This window comes from Ursus maritimus, unplaced genomic scaffold, assembly GCF_017311325.1.
Source record: "Ursus maritimus isolate PB19 unplaced genomic scaffold, ASM1731132v1 scaffold_23, whole genome shotgun sequence".
NCBI classification, from domain to species: Eukaryota; Metazoa; Chordata; class Mammalia; order Carnivora; family Ursidae; genus Ursus; species Ursus maritimus.
Window position 1 is genome coordinate 30,906,733 of NW_024424786.1, and position 15,393 is coordinate 30,922,125.

The 15,393-nt window shown below is 51.1% G+C and overlaps 1 protein-coding gene across 1 annotated transcript; it reads right to left on the reverse strand.

Moving 5' to 3' along the window:
• Positions 1-1,043: 1,043 nt before the first annotated feature.
• Positions 1,044-4,151, reverse strand: LOC121104767 (complement C1q tumor necrosis factor-related protein 4). The gene has a single exon (XM_040639097.1). It carries the CDS (start codon positions 2,166-2,168, stop codon positions 1,194-1,196), a length of 975 nt encoding a protein of 324 aa, XP_040495031.1. The 5' UTR covers positions 2,169-4,151; the 3' UTR covers positions 1,044-1,193.
• Between the last annotated feature and the right edge of the window lie 11,242 nt (positions 4,152-15,393).

Genomic DNA, 15,393 nt, shown 5'->3' on the forward strand with positions numbered 1-15,393 from the left:
AACCCAGTTTACCCCTCCCCCATTTTCTTCCCTGAGCCCTGGTAGGCTAAGAGCCTGGGTCTCAGGCAGCAGGCACAGAGCTAAAGGCAGGACTTGCAGGTGTGTGTTGGGTCGGGGTTGAGAAGTGTGTTCAAGAGATACTGAAAAGAAAGATGCCCCCAAGGAAGGCCGAGTCAGACGCTCCAACTCCTACCCTGGCAGTCTGTGACAAGTCCTGTGGAATCTATGGGAACCTTGTGCATGTGCGGTACCCTGTCCTCATTTACATACCCCTTTTAAATCCCAACCAATGCTCTGGAGTCCCTGTGCCCCAAGTTCCCCATCTGGATTAGAACAGACTGGACATTTTTAGTTTAGTCTGTTGGAGGAATGGAGCAAAGCAGGTGGAAGAACATTACCTTTCTTTGGCCGGGGGTGGGGGGGAGCAGGTTTTTTAGTCCATCTCAACAAGCCTCAGATGAACACCTCAGAGGGGGAAGTGAGGCTGCGAGGGGGCTGACAGAGAAAGAAGCTGAGTCTGGCTGGTGTAGTCCTGATCCTGTGTAGCTGTCCCATAAAATGTTCTGTTCTGGCCTCCTGCAGCCTGTGTCCTTTTATGCCAAAGTAAGTTGCTTAACCCCTGCCCTGGGCGAATCACCCTTCCTGTCCTGGGAGGGCAAGAGTTGGGGCAACCAGGTATCAACGGCTCATCCCACACACACCCTGCTAGAAAACGGAATATTCTGTTTCCTTGAATCCCATACCCCCAGAAAGGGAGCAGGGTGTGGTCCCTTGCCACAAGAAAGAACCAGCTGGACCCTAAGTGACGTCGTACGTCAGTGGGAAGGAGTTAGAGGGTCTGACTGGAAAGGAACGTGAAGGGGAGTCCCGCAAGGGGTTGGGGAGTCGGGTTCAATTCAATCAAATTCCCATCTCCTCGCCCTCCCAGGGCCTGACCAAATCCTGCCCTCAGCCCTCCGACCCCCATCCCCTGGTCTGCAGTAGTCCGTGCCTTCCCGCCCCGCCCGAGACCACAGCGGCGCAGACCAGACAGAGCGCAGGGCCCCAGGCAGACAGGCGCCGACGCAGGCCCACTTTATTGGCAGAGTCAGCCGCACTGGGCGGGCCGTCATGCTCGCGCCGGCGGGGCGCTCGGGCCTCGGCCCGGCATGCACGCCCCGGGCCGCCCCCGGGCTCCTCTCCCCGGGCGGGGCTCAGAGCTCCGGGGGCCCGAGGCCCGGCGGGCCGGCGGGGGCGAGGTCGGGGTACACCAGGAAGCCGGAGAAGGTGATGTACTTGCCGTGGTTGCTGTAGGCGCCGTAGCCGTCGTGGTCGTGGCTGAGCAGCCAGACGGCGTCGCCGCGCCGCAGCGCCAGCATCACGCTCTGGCTCTGCATCTCGCGGCGCCGCGACGCGCCGTCGTCGTAAATCATGGCCTGCACCTCGTCGCGGTTCTTCATCAGCTTCACCGACAGCGTCTTGCGCGGCAGCTTGCCCAGCGTGAAGGAGAAGAAGTAGGCGCCCGGCAGGCGGCAGCGGAACACGCCAGTCGCCGCGTCGAAGTCGCCGCCGATGTTGACGAGCTCCGTGTCGAAGGCCAGTGGCCGGTGCCGCGGCCCCGGGCCCGCGTCCGAGCCCACCAGGCTGCGCGTGCGCGCCGCCGAGAAGGCCGAGCGCGGCTCGGGGGGCGCGGGCGGCCCGCGCGCAGGCGCGTCGGCGTCGGCGTACACCAGGTAGCCGCTGAAGGTGGCGCCGGAGGCGCCGAGTGCGTACTGCGGGGCGCCGTGCAGCCGCAGCCACACCGTGTCGCCGTAGTCGAGCTGCAGCATGGCGCTCTGGCTGGCGGCGCGCCGCGCGCCGGGCCGCCGCTGCTCGTCGAAGGCCAGCGCCTGCACCTCGTCGCGGTTGCGCACCAGCATCACCGACAGGCTCTTGTGCGGGGCCTTGCCTGCCGTGAAGGAGAAGAAGTAGGCGCCGGGCACGCGGCAGCGGAACTGGCCTGTGGCCGCGTCGAAGTCGCCGCCGATGTTCACGTACACCTTGTCGAAGGTCACCGCCATTTCCGACGTGCCCTCCAGGGGGGTGGTGCGTGCCGCCGAGAAGGCCGAGCGCAGCTCCGACGAGCCTGGAGAGGGCCCCAGGGCCCAGCAGGCGGCAGGGCCCAGCAGGCCCAGCAGCAGCAGCAGCATGGTGCCTGGGAGGGGAAGGAGAGGAGGCTTGTGCAGGGGTAGCCCCCAAATGCCAAGAGTTCCGAGACTGGGAGACGCGTTATTTTCACAGCCCTGCCCCGACCCACAACTAGGACTCGGCTTCCTACACACTTGGACTAGGTCCTTGGTTCTCAAGCTTCAGCGGGTCTCAGTGTCCTATAGAGGGCTTGCTAGAACACACATTGTTGCCCCCCCCCCCGAGTTTCCGTTAGGTTGATTTAGGATGGGGCTTGAGAATTTGCATTTCTAACAAATTCCAGGTAATGCAGATGTTGCTGGTCCAGGGACCACACTTTGGGAACCAGAAGATTAGGCCAGTGAGTCTCTTTTTTTGTAAGAAACGAACCGCTTTCTCAAGTGAAAGCTCACACACCTGTACCACAGATAAGAGCAGAAATGCTCTGGTGGGAGGGGCCTATAGGCTGTCAGCTGGGTTTACCCCCTCCCCAGGGCCTCTCTGAGTTTCTTTCAGCCTGGTTTGCTGAATTTTCCTGTGGCTATTCTGCGGATCTTGGCCTGCCCCTCACTCAGGCATCAGTACAGGCATCTCTGTACTGATGGCCACTGTTTCAGTCCCCATATGGACAGGAAAGGGAACAGATGCTCATTGACCCCTTTCCTGGCCTCTGACCCACAAGGGTCAGCCACCACTCTGGACCTCTGGACTCCCCAGGGGCCCTTCCTGCAGTACAGAAGCCAGAACGGTTGGGCTTTGGGGCTTGAATACCCAAAGATCCTGAAGTGGAAACAAAGTAAGAGAGAAAATGAGCTGGCAACAGCCTGGGATGTGGGCTTCTCTGGGAAGTACCCTGGGAGTGTGTGTAGCTCTGTGTCTCTTAACACCCTGGGATCTTGCTGAGAAGAGCTGCCAGGGGCAGATGCATTCTCCACAAGGACATTCACCGTAGGGTAGGTGGGCACTGGAATCTAGCCCACATTCTCCTTGCCCTACAGTGTGGAGCTGCTGCACCTGGGGAAAAGTGTGCCTTCTTCTAATTTTCATAATAAAGACCCCAAGTCCCTAACCCAGCTGAACCTTCTCTCCCTCCGGAGGAGGGACCTTTTGTAATTCCTACAAAGGCACCCCATGGGCTAGTCAGAGCCTTGATGAGGGCAGGGAGGAAGGAGGGGACCCATCTACAGTGATGAAGATTGCACCTCCTGACTATTCCCTTTCATAAAGCTCTTTGGACACATCTGGTCTGGCAGCAAACCTGTGAGACAGGTGGGCCCTCTCCCATTTTATAGATGAGAAAGTCAGGCCCAAACAAGGGAAGGATTTTGGCCTAAGGTAATCATGCACACTGAGGCAACCTTGAACCAAGGTCTTTTGACTCCAGATTTGGTACGCCTTCTTCTCCACCATCTTTTCCCCTCGTAGACACAGATATTTCAAGCCAACCTGTCCTTAGCCTCGATTTCCCTTTTTTGCAAAAATAAGAGGGGAGATAAGTGGAATGAATCTTGGGATCCACAGTGAAGGAGAAAGAAAGCAAAAAGCAATAAATAAATAAATAAAAATAAAAACAGCAAAACAAGCAAAAACTCTAGCATTCTGCCTTCTGGGAGTATGGGAACATCTCAACTCTCTCTGCCCCTGCTTCTCCCCCTGGCAGGTCCTGCCTCAGGAGCACCTGCCTACCCTACCTTCAGCAATCTCCCTGCAGAGTCTGGTACACCCCACAAGGGCCAGAGGGTCCTCCTGTGTGTCCACTACCCAGCCTCTGCCCATTTCTCACCCAGCACTGCCATTTCCCAGATCCCTAAGTCCCCATCCTTCCTTAAATCCCCTTCCCTGGACAGGTCAGAGGTGAGATGGTGTCAGGTGGGCCTCATAGCTCCAGGAGAAGAAATGGCTGTTCCTAGTTCTGTCCAGGTGAGGCTCAAAATAGTCATCTTCAAAGAGACAAAACTGGGACACAGAGACCTGGGCAGACCCAGAGCCCCGGAACCGACGGGGGAGGTGCCGCGATGTCAGGCGAAGGGGGGGTCTCAGAGCCCCGCTCCCCGCCAAACCCCACTCCCCAATTACCCCCTCCTTCAAGCCTCGCCAGAACCTTCTCCCACCTTGAAAGCCCCTCATGTTCCCCAAAAGATAAGCCTCCCTTTTACAGAAGTCAATTGATCCTTCCTCCTGAAAAAAGAAATCCCTCAGGAGGGGATACCCTAGACGCCCCCTCCCCCCGCCCCCATGCCAACCTTCCTTCATCCATCCCTTCCGAGTGAAAGCCCTTGAGCCTCTTTCATGAACAAGCTCTCAGGTCCTGCTTTCAGCGAACAAGGAACCCGATCCCCCCGCGCCGTCGCCCGCCCCCGCTTCCACGCGGAGAAAGCTTGGCTCTCCGCCCCTGAGCTGCCCTCACCTGGCTGGGGGCGGCGGGCGGGTCGGGTCCTCTCCGAGCCCGCAATCCGGCTCCGGGCTCCCGGCTCCCGGCTCCGGGCGGGCGCCGGGGCTGCGCACTGACCGCCCGCGCTGCGGCGGGGCCCGGCCTGGCGGGGGCGGCGGCAGCGGCGGCGGGACGCTGGGACCCCGGGACCCCGGGGTGGGCGCGGGGCGGCGAGGCGAGGCGCCAGGGAACGAAGACAGCAGAAGAGCGAGGCGAGCTGACCGGCGCGAGGAGCGGCAGGGGAGCGGCGGGAAGGGGGAGAGGGGAGGAGAAGGGAGAGGGAGGGGCGCGCGGAGGAAGGGGAGCCGCGCAGGGCCTAGGGGCAGCGCTCGGAGGAGGCCCCTGCGCAGGCTGCACCGAGCCCTGGGCTCTTCCTCATGCGTGACCTCCCTGGAGCTTCATCCTTTGGCTCCACGAAACACGCATCATCAACCCAAGTTAGCAGACGGGGAAACTGAGGCCTGAGGCAGAGGACAAACTGGGGGTGGCCCAGGGCACTCTCCAGACAGGCCTCCTCCCGGGTTTGAGGAGAGGGGACTGCCGCAGAACACACAGATTGGACAAGCCCGTGGGCGGCAAGGACAGTGGAAGGTGAGATTTTGGCTGGGACAGATGTCCAGGCTAAGTGGCACCGGGGGAGGGGGTTTGAGGGAAGAAAAGGATAAATGGGTCAATGTCACCAGGAAAGAAAGAGCTTGAAGTGACCTAGTTTTTGTTCCTTGCCTCCGAATCTGAAAATTCCCGTAGTTGGTTAGGAAGGAAGGAGGAAGACCAAGCCCCCAGACTTGGAGGGTCAGCCTGGACCCCCTGGGGAGGGTATGCAAAGGAAGGGCATCCTGGGGGCAGGATTGAGTTTTGGCTGAGCAGGCTGCTTCCCTAGTGCCCACAAGAAGGGAGAAGGTTGAGAAAGACACTGGGAGAGCTCAGAGGGCCTGTTGCCGAGGGACACTGACACCCTGCCTAGCTGGGGCTAGGGTAGCAGGATCCAGTCGGACATCAGGGCCCAGAACAGCTGTCTTCCCACCTCAGCACTCATCAGAGGCCCCCCCATGGTCTCCACTCTGGGTTTTGACCCCCGGAGCCATCTTGGACTCCCTTCATCAGGGCTGCTGTTCTCTCCCAACAGCTGTGGGTATCTCTCCCAGCAGCTCTGGAGAATCTCTCCCAACAACTGTGGGGATCTCTTCCAACAGATTGGAGGTGTCCATCTGCCTGGCACTCAGTAGCTGTTGACTGAGTGCATGGCTCTAGAAGGGCCCTACTCTCAGCTGCCAGGAGCTGGTGCCCTCCATCTGCCCCTGGTTGATGCACAAGGCCTGCGCTCTGGTCCCAGCTCTGCCACAGACCCTGTGTGTGGACCCAGAGAAACCTGGCGCCCTGGGAAGCCCTCTGCCCTCTGGAGCTTTCCTTCTGGAACTCTCAAAACTTATGTGACCCCAGTTAGTCTGATGCAGGTTAGTCCTCACGAAGGCGCTGATGATGATGGGCTCATGAAGTTTTCTTCAGGGTGTTAGGTGAAGGATGAATGAGTATGTGCCTCAATGGAAAGAAATGAATGGAGGCATTTCAGGCTGGACACTGGCATTTCGGGAGTATTTGGGGCCTGGGGTGAAGTACCTGTCTAGCCCCGGTTAGATCATAACTGTGTCCTTCACCGGTTTCAAAAGCTTGGGTCACGGGCCTGTGGGAAGGCAGGAAGCAGGGTGAGGGTGGGATGAGCCATGCAGGGATGTGGCAGGAGGGCTGAGGAAGGCAGGATGCTGACCTGGTCAGCCACAACCCTTCTAGGACATCGGTACTCTTCTGGATCAGAAGGGTGGGGCTGCCATCTTGAAAGTGACTTTTGAAGGTGATTCCAATGGTGGGAGGGCAGGGAGGAAAGCAGGGTTCTCCAGGCAAAACCATTAAGTCCTGGTGGAGGCCTGGCTCAGGCTGAAAGCCATTTCACTGGAGCAGTAGGGTCGGGGAGACAGGTGGCTGGGACAGACGGCAGCAGGGTTTGCGTTAGGGGCCACTGGGAAAGAAAGAGGGAGAAAGAGAATGCCATGAGCTGGTGGGTGACTAGGGCAGGCTGGAGTGGGGGGGTACGGGGGGTGCCAGAATGGAAGGAGGAGGGGGCACAGTATTCAGAGAAAAGAGCCCAGGCTAGGTTGTACTTCCTGTCTGCTCCGACTTTGTTGTGCAGCGATTATAACATAATAATAATTTTAATATACTTTTACTGAGTGTAGCAGGTACTATCAGTGCCCCCTTCCAACACCCCAGGCCAACCTGGAGGTCACCTGCTGACAGTTCCCGAGCTTGGTTCCCCTATCTCTCCGGGGACCTTTTTGGCTGGAGAGGTGAGTGTGGGGCAGGTTGCAAGTGGAGAGTTAAAAGCCCCAGGGGAACCCCCAAGCAAGCAGGGTCCAGAGTTAGAGAGTAAACACTCCCGGTTTCAGGCCCTCAATTGCCAGACACGTTCCAGTCTCAGAGAGACTCCATCATGGAGTCAAAGTCACCCATGGGAAAAACCCTCTCTTCTCTGTTTGCTTTATTTGGTTTTCTCCCTTCCTTGTCTCACTTCCCCACTACTTCACCCTGCTTCATGGGATTAACTTTTAAATAAACCACTTGCACCCAGATCTTTGTCTCAAAGTGTGCTTTTGGGGGAACCCAAACTAAGACAATGAACAAAAACTGTCTTAAACTGTGGTAAGTGCTTTTTCACATTCGTTACCTTATTTAATTTTCTTAACATCCCCTGAAGTAGCTACCATTAACCCAATTTTACAAATGAGGAATGAAGAGGTTATATGCAGGGAGGGGTGGCATTGAAACCCAGGTGTGTTTAGCTCCAAAACCTGATCCTTAACCACTACGTTCAGCAGCCTCCCTAATTCTATGATCCTCTCTGGGTTATATTTTCATCTGTAAAACAAGGGCTGGGCTCATGAGCTTGAAGGGAAACAATGTATCCAGTCTCCTGCCGCTAGGCATACTCCATGAACAGAAGCTGTTGGGAGAGAAAGTGCTTGAAAGGGACCAACTCAGCTAGGAGGCCCTCTCTTTTCTCTTCCCTCTTCCTGGAATGTATACATGAAGGCTGGAGCCCCAGCTGCCATCTTGGGCCAGGAAACACCAATGAAGGGTTTTAAGGCACAGTCTTAAGTAGGTGCTCAGGAAAAAGCTGAGATGAAAAAGACCTAGAAACCCTGCCCTCAAGGAGCTAATCATTTAGTGGAAGTGGCTGGACATGGATAGAAAGAAGCATAATAGGTGGAAAGAGATCAGCCTCAGGAGCTGAGCTGGTAAGTGCTATGAGAGCTCAGGGAGGGAGGAATTCCACCAGTAGTCGAGGGGGGGTGTAGGGAAGAGGTCACAGAGGGGGCTACTTTTTTTCTTTTTTAATTTAGCTCTTTAAAAAAATTTTTTTTGGGTAAGCTCTACATTCAACGCGCTGCTTGAACTCACTACCCTGAGATCAAGAGTCGGCTGCTCTACTGACTGGGTCAGACAGGTGCCCCACAGAGAAGGCTATTTTTAAATAATGGCAAGGATTTGACAGATGGAAGAGTAGGGGGTGGGATCCCGTCAAAGGTAAGAATATGAACAAAAGTGTGAGGTGGCATAGACAGGGCTTGGGGGGAGACCTTCCAGGACTCAGTTCTGGAGGGAGGGGTTTGTGATTGGAAGTTAGGGCAGGTAAGGCACATGCGCTTAAATGCCTGGCTAAGGGGCTCGGATGATCCTGCAGCAGAGGAGACAGAACTCAGAGCTGTATTTTAAGATTACTCCGGCTGAAACACAGGAGATAGAAGAGCCATCAGGGAGACCCACAAGAAGACAGTGTGCTGATGAATCTAAACCACTCAGGGCTAGTCAGAAAGGAAGAGCAAGGGAGGAGACTGACAGGAGAGAGCCGGAGAGATCCAGAGACTGACAGAGAGAGCTCCCGCACAGGCTCACAATTTAATTAGCTTCCTGGCTTGCCAGTGGATTACGGGGGAATTAGCAGAGCTCTGAGTCTAGGGGCCTTGCTGGGAGTTGAGGGGAAGTTAATGAGAAAGACAACAACATGCCCCAGGGAGAAATAAGAGAGGAGGAATTGTTAGCCCAGCAGAGATGCCAGCAGGAGAAACAGATGTCAGGGCGTGGAGTCTGCCTTCCTCAGAGATTTCAGCCCTCCGGGGGAACAGACATTTAGAGCTTCTGGGTGGGGGGTCTAGCCCCATCACCCAGAGCTCCAGTTCCTCTCAGTGCCTGGTAAGTGACCCCAGAATGGGAAAGCTGGGGGCGCCTGTGAGGATCAGGTTCCCAGCTCCGCCTTGGCCTTTTCCCAGGGGGGACAGAGCCCCCCCAGCCCTCTTCTGCACATGGGGAAGTTGAGGCCCTGGATGGGGAGGTGACCTGCTCTTAGCAGATGTGGCAAATGGCATTTTCCAAGACAGCTATGACAGTATCTCCCATCCCCCATGCTCTTTTTATATTGTGACCTTGCCACTCCCCTCCTAAGAGGACTTCTTGGATTGGGTTATAAAGGGAAATACAGCTTCTGTCTGGCGCTCACTCTCTCTCGAAACTCTCTTGATGTGAGAAAGCCCAGGCCACATGGAAAGGCCATATGTGAAGACATGGTGGCCAATAGCCCTGGTCAGGACCAGCTATCAGATTTGCAAGGTCTGGTGCAAGATGAAAATGCTGGGCCTCGTGTTCGAAAATTAAGAATGTAAATGGTTACAATAGAGCATTCAACGAGGCATTGAGCCCTGTGAAGGGTGGGGCTCGTGCAGCTGCAAAAGCTGCATCCCAGGAAGCCAGCCCTGACCCCCGTGGAGGTTCCAGCATCAGCTGCTCGCAGCGTGAGGAAGCCTTCAAGACCATATCCCGCCCAGCCACCCTGACTGCAACTGTGTGGCGGGCTGGCAAGGGATAGAAAGGATTGTTTTATTATTTTTATGGTTTTTTTTTAGAAAACAGATTTTTTTTTTAGATTTTATTTATTTATTTGACAGAGAGAGAGAGTGCACACAAGCAGCGGGGAGGAGCAGAGGGAGAGGGAGAAGCAGGCTCCCCACTGAGCAGGGAGCTCCATGCGATGTGGCCTCGATCCCAGGACCCTAGCTAGAATCGTGACCTGAGCCAAAGGCAGATGCTTAACCAACTGAGCCACCCAGGGATGCTGATAGGATCATTCTAAACCATACCTTTTGGGTTATTGGAGCAGCAGATAGTTGTAACACTGGGGGGTCAAAACTGGGGTGAAGATGTAGGACAGTCACTGAGTTTCTCCCCAAACCCATTCTCCCCAAACTCATTCTCTGAGCTACTGTTGCAAATTCTCTGACCCATGTTGATAGAGGGAACTGGAGGTACAAATAACTCCAGACTGTCGGAGACCCAAATCCCGTATGTTTGGCCATGGAATACATGTTGACACCACGATCAACACACCCTTGGGGGAGAATGTCAGCCTTTCAATTGGAGGAGGCTGGGAAAAACCCACTCTTCCTTGAGCTAACACAATGGTGGCAGTGGCCCTGGCAGGAGACAATGGTTAGGTCTCCATGGCCAGCAGGAACCTCAGGGAGTGACAGCTGTGGAAAAGAGGACTGGAGAGAAGAAAGGAAAGGTATGTCCTACCAAGGTGGGTAAGGGAGAGAATCCCTGTGGCCCCATGGCATCCTGGTCCCTGTTTCTGACAATAGTGTCTTTTGATAACGTTCTGATTGTGAGTGTGCGCGCGCGCGCATGTGTGTGTGTGTGTGTGTGTGGTGGTGGTGGTGGTGGTGGTGGTGGTGATGGCAGCAGTGGGGTGGGGGTTGAATCACTTTGCTTGTGTTACCCAGTGCAGCGCGAGCCAGTGGGCGGATCGGGAGAGTCCGGAGTGATTGTGCAGGGGGACAGCTGGGGATGTAAACACAACCCACAACCCAGCCGAGGGACGGCTGGGGGAAGGGGCAGGGAGAGACATGAGTGGCACAGAGCAATTTATCACTGCCACCTCCGTTTTTTTTAAAGAGTAGCCATAGTAAAAAACCACAGATAAAGTGCAATGGAAGCACTGGGAAAATAAGTTAATTCCAAGTGAAAGGGTCCAGCAAGAGTTAGTGAACAGATGGACACCTAAAGAAGTCGTGAAGGCTGCACTAGACCTTGACAGGTAGCAAGAGATGGGAAAGGCAGCCTGGCAGAAAGGACAGGGAGCAGGGGTATCCCCCTGGGAGGCAATACAGTCATGGTAAAGAGCAGTGACTGGCATCAGACTGCTTGGGTTTGAATCCCAGCTCCATCACTGTGTGACCTCAGTTTCCCCACCTGTGAAATGGGGACAAGAAACGTATCTATGCCTCACTGGCTTGTCGACAGCATTGAAAGACATACTCAATGTGAAGTACTCAGCACAGAGCATACGGGAAGCACTCAGTATGTGCTATGACTACTGCTTGGTGTGTTTGAAAAACGAATAATCTTGGTGTGGCTGAAGTATGAAAGCCAGGGATGCTGCCGGGAGACAGGTCCAGAAAAACGGGTTTTGAATTTGATCACGAAGGATTTTAAGTGCCAGGATAAGCTGTCTAGACTTTATTCTCCTAGCCCGTGGATCTCAATCCTGTCTGACCTAATTTCTTTTATTACAAGTATTTTGGAATGCCTCCTTTCCTACACTGAAATGAAACTCCTAGAGAATGAAATCTACTGACACATAGTTTCAAAAAATCAATATAATGCTCCAAGTGTGATATAAAGGAGAAAAGAAGAAAGTAATTTTAATAAAATGTTTTAAAGTATGTAAAACTTGCACATTGCCACACTAGAATACCAAATAAGATGGATGTTTATACTTCTAGAAGTATAGAATCTTCCATACACTCCCCACAAGTGCAGCAGCGACAAACACGTGCCAATACAGGGGTGTGCTGTCCAAAGCCCCAATACCATTATGATGTCCAACATGAACAACTCTTGGTCAAATTGTAAACAAAACAAATTACAGTTCTTCCCCAATTTACAGGGAAGTTACATCCTTGGAAAATTCAGTGTACATTGAAACCATGCAAAGAAGCTTGTTTTGTATGGAAAAAGAGGTTTTGCTTTTTACCTGCATTAATGTTGTAAAGAATGAGAGTTAATGTTTCACTTAATCAACTGTCCTAAACATCACAGAACATCTTACTATCCCTGGCTACTGGCCACTAGAGGCCAATAGTGTCCCTCAATCATTGTGACAACCAAAAATGCTCTCCTACCTTTCCGGACTACCCTCAGCTCCTGCTTTGAGCAATGTGGGATTAGAAAGGGGAATGCCTTCTTCTGGGCTTTCTGTAATGTTGTGCAAGAAGATGACACTTGGACTACTGCCACCATCTTGCAACCATGTGGGGAAAAGCATGAGGACAAAAGCTAATACACTGGGGATGACAGAATGGACAGATGGCAAGGATCATGGTCCCTGATGATATCACTGAGCCACTGAGTTAACACATTCTGGATTTACCCTACCTATGGACCTCTCGTTGTGGGAGATGATAAATCCACTTCTTGGTTGAACCATTTTGAGTTGATTCTCTGTTGCTTGCAGTTAAAAGCAGTCTAACTTTTACAGATTATTTTCCCCTCTCTTGGTCTTCTTCAAGAGTATATTGAGAGGATTTCACTAGAAATCCTAGAGCCTGTGAGTCTAAGGGAAAATAAGAGGGGTTGGTGACTAAAATGAGGGGGTTAGGAAGGAGCTGGAAGAGTCCACCTCTTGCACAGTATCTGGGAGGATGGCAAAAGAGGGGTGGATTCAGTCTGGGTAAGATGATCACTGGTTCCACTTAGGGCATTGAGATCACACTAGATTTGGGGGATGGAAAATTACACTTACATAGTATCATCTCAGTTGGGTAAAAAAAAATACAATTCCACAGGAAAAGATTGGATGAATAAACACCAAAATATTTAGTTATTTTTGGTAGGTTCAGGGATGATATTTATTTTCTCTGTATAATTTTTTTATTTCCCTAACTTTTCCAACAAATCTATTGCTTTCATTTGAAATGTAATTAAAAATATCAATAAACTATAATTTCTTTCAAATGTATCAAAAGAAGTAGATCAGTGGAATGGAATGTAAAAACCAGTATTAGATCCAAATACATACTGGTATTAGAATACTACAAAAGTGGAATTTTAAGTTTACTTATTTATTTTTTCAGTAATCTCTACACCCAACATGGGGCTCGAACCCATAACCCAAGATCAAGAGTCACAAGCTCCACCTACTGAGCCAGCCAGGTGCCCCTGAAAGTGGGATTTTAAATCAGAGAAGAAAAGATACATGATTCAATAAATTGTATGGGAACAATGTGTAGCCATTTGGAAAAAAGAGAAGTTGGATCCGTACATCATGTCTTATACCAAAATAAATAACAAATGGATCACATATTTAAATGTAAAAATTTTAAAAAGTACTGAAAGAAATCAAGTGATAATTAAAAAAAAATTTTCAGAGTGAAGAACTCTGAAGTATGACATAAAATCCAGAAGTCATAAAAAAAAATGATGGATATGTTTTCCTACAGCTTAAAAGAGAAACATATTTACATGGCAAAATGGCCAGAAACAAAATCAAAAGAGGGGCACCTGGGTGGCTCAGTTGGTCAAGCATCTAACTCTTGATCTCAGCTCAGGACTTGATTTCAGGGTCGAGTTCAAGCCCCACGTTGGTCACCACACTGGGTGTGGAGCCTATAGAAAAAAATCAAAAGACAAACTAAAAAATGGAAAACATTTGTAACTCATATCACAAACAGCAAATTTCTTTAATATTTAAAGAGTTCTGAGAAAAAGACAACTCAGTAAAAAATGGGTAAAAGATATAAACAGTTAATAAAAAAGAAAATACAAGTAACTATTAGAATAAGAAAATCATAATACGATGCCATCATTTTTTTTACCTCGCAAGCAGTCAGAGAACACCAAGGTTTATAACACGCTCTATTGGTGAGGAGGCGGAAAAACACATTCATACTTTGCTAGTGGGACAGTCAACTAGAACAACTGGGCAATGGGACAATACCTCCAAACTGAAAACCGTACACTGTCTGACTCAGCGATTCCACTTCTTGAAAAGCTGCTTCTCAGATACATATGACTGAAATGACATTGTTCACTGCAGCATTGTTTCTAATAGCAGAATATTGAAAATAATCTACATGTCCAGAAACAGAGGACCCACTGAATAAATTCTGATCTCTGTCTCTCTCTCTATATACACAATAGAATATTATGCACCCTTTATAAAAGAATGAGGAATTATTTCATATAAGGGACCTAAAATAATCTTTAAGATTTACTGTTAAATTAAAAAAAAAAAAAGCAAGGTGTAGAGTATGTTATCATTTACATTAAAAAGTTACGCATTTGCTTTTATGTGCATAGAATACCTCTTGGAGGGTCTACTGTAAGTCCTTAACGGGAGGCTGATTCCCCCTGGGGAGAGGAATGGTTATAGGGAAAGAGACGAACTTTTCAGTCTCACCCTTTTGCACCTACAATAAGAAGGGATGGGGAGAACGACCATCTTTTCTGGTAGCTGCTCCATTCCTCCTGGTTTTAGTTCCAACATCGGCGGAAAGCCCCCAGGCTTTCCCCCAGGCACCACTGTCAAGCCAAACTTCCTTCATCTTGTGCTTGTGCAGCTTGTTAAAAAAATCGAATTAAATATAAATGCAGGTCTTTCCAAGACTGGAAAATGCTACGCTGCTGGTTTTGAGGATGGATGAAGCAAGCCAGAGGCCAAGGAACACAGTAGCCTCCAGAAACTTGGACTGGGCATTGGCATAAACCTCCCTGAGGGCCCCCAGAAGAAATGCAGCCTTGCCAACACCTGGAATTTAACCCTGTAAGACCCGTTTTCAGACTTCTGGCCTACAGAACTGTAAGATGATGAAACTGCACTGTTTTAAGCTAAAATAAATATACAATAAATGCAAGTCTTTCCACTGGTTGTTCATTCATCCTGTTGCTCTCAGCCCCGTTTCAAGATATTTTAGAAGCTTGGTTCTGACATCTGAATGTTCACTTTCCCTCCCAACAGCAGTGCCATCTGCAAACATGGTGAGTGTGGCAGGCACGGGAAACTACTGAGCTGACCGAATGCAGAGTCGGGCGCATGGAACTCTTAAGACTTCTCCCCAGATGTGCATCCGGTGAGTCACCAACTGGGGGGAGAGGGGCACGGTGGTGAATGTGGCTAGAAATCCACTTGACAGGCAGTCTCTGAGATCACCGTTTCCCTAGTTGTCTCCTCAATCAGGAAACATTTGATGTCTAACTGGAAACGAGGCACACCATGTTCAGGGAATTTTCCTAGTGGCCATCCAAATAAATGGTAAATTATTGTTGGTATTATCATCTACCTTATCTTGCTCTTAGTGAAGATACTGATTCTTTTTCTAGGGGTTCTCAAACCCATAGTTTAATATTATATGCTAGAATAAATTTGGGGGAGGAATTCACCCCAAATATACCCACCTTGAGTTTCCAGAATCTACCTTTTCTACTTTTCTCAGTGTCAGGACATCAGCAGCCTTCAGGCTCTGTGGCCCCTTTCTTTCTCTCCCCAGCTCTCTCACCTACCTCGGCAAGCATTCCAGGATCTTCTCTGCAAAGGTTTTTCGATGCTTTGGGATTTGCAGCTCATTGTAAATGGCTAGGTGCTTAGGTTGTCTTCCCTTACTATCTTCTACTTGGAGTTTCAATATCCTCTAAATCATGTTTTGCTTTACTCGACCCAGTTTAGAAATGCTCTTCCTTGCGGGAGAATGAAGCAAATCGGGGCTGAGTATTTT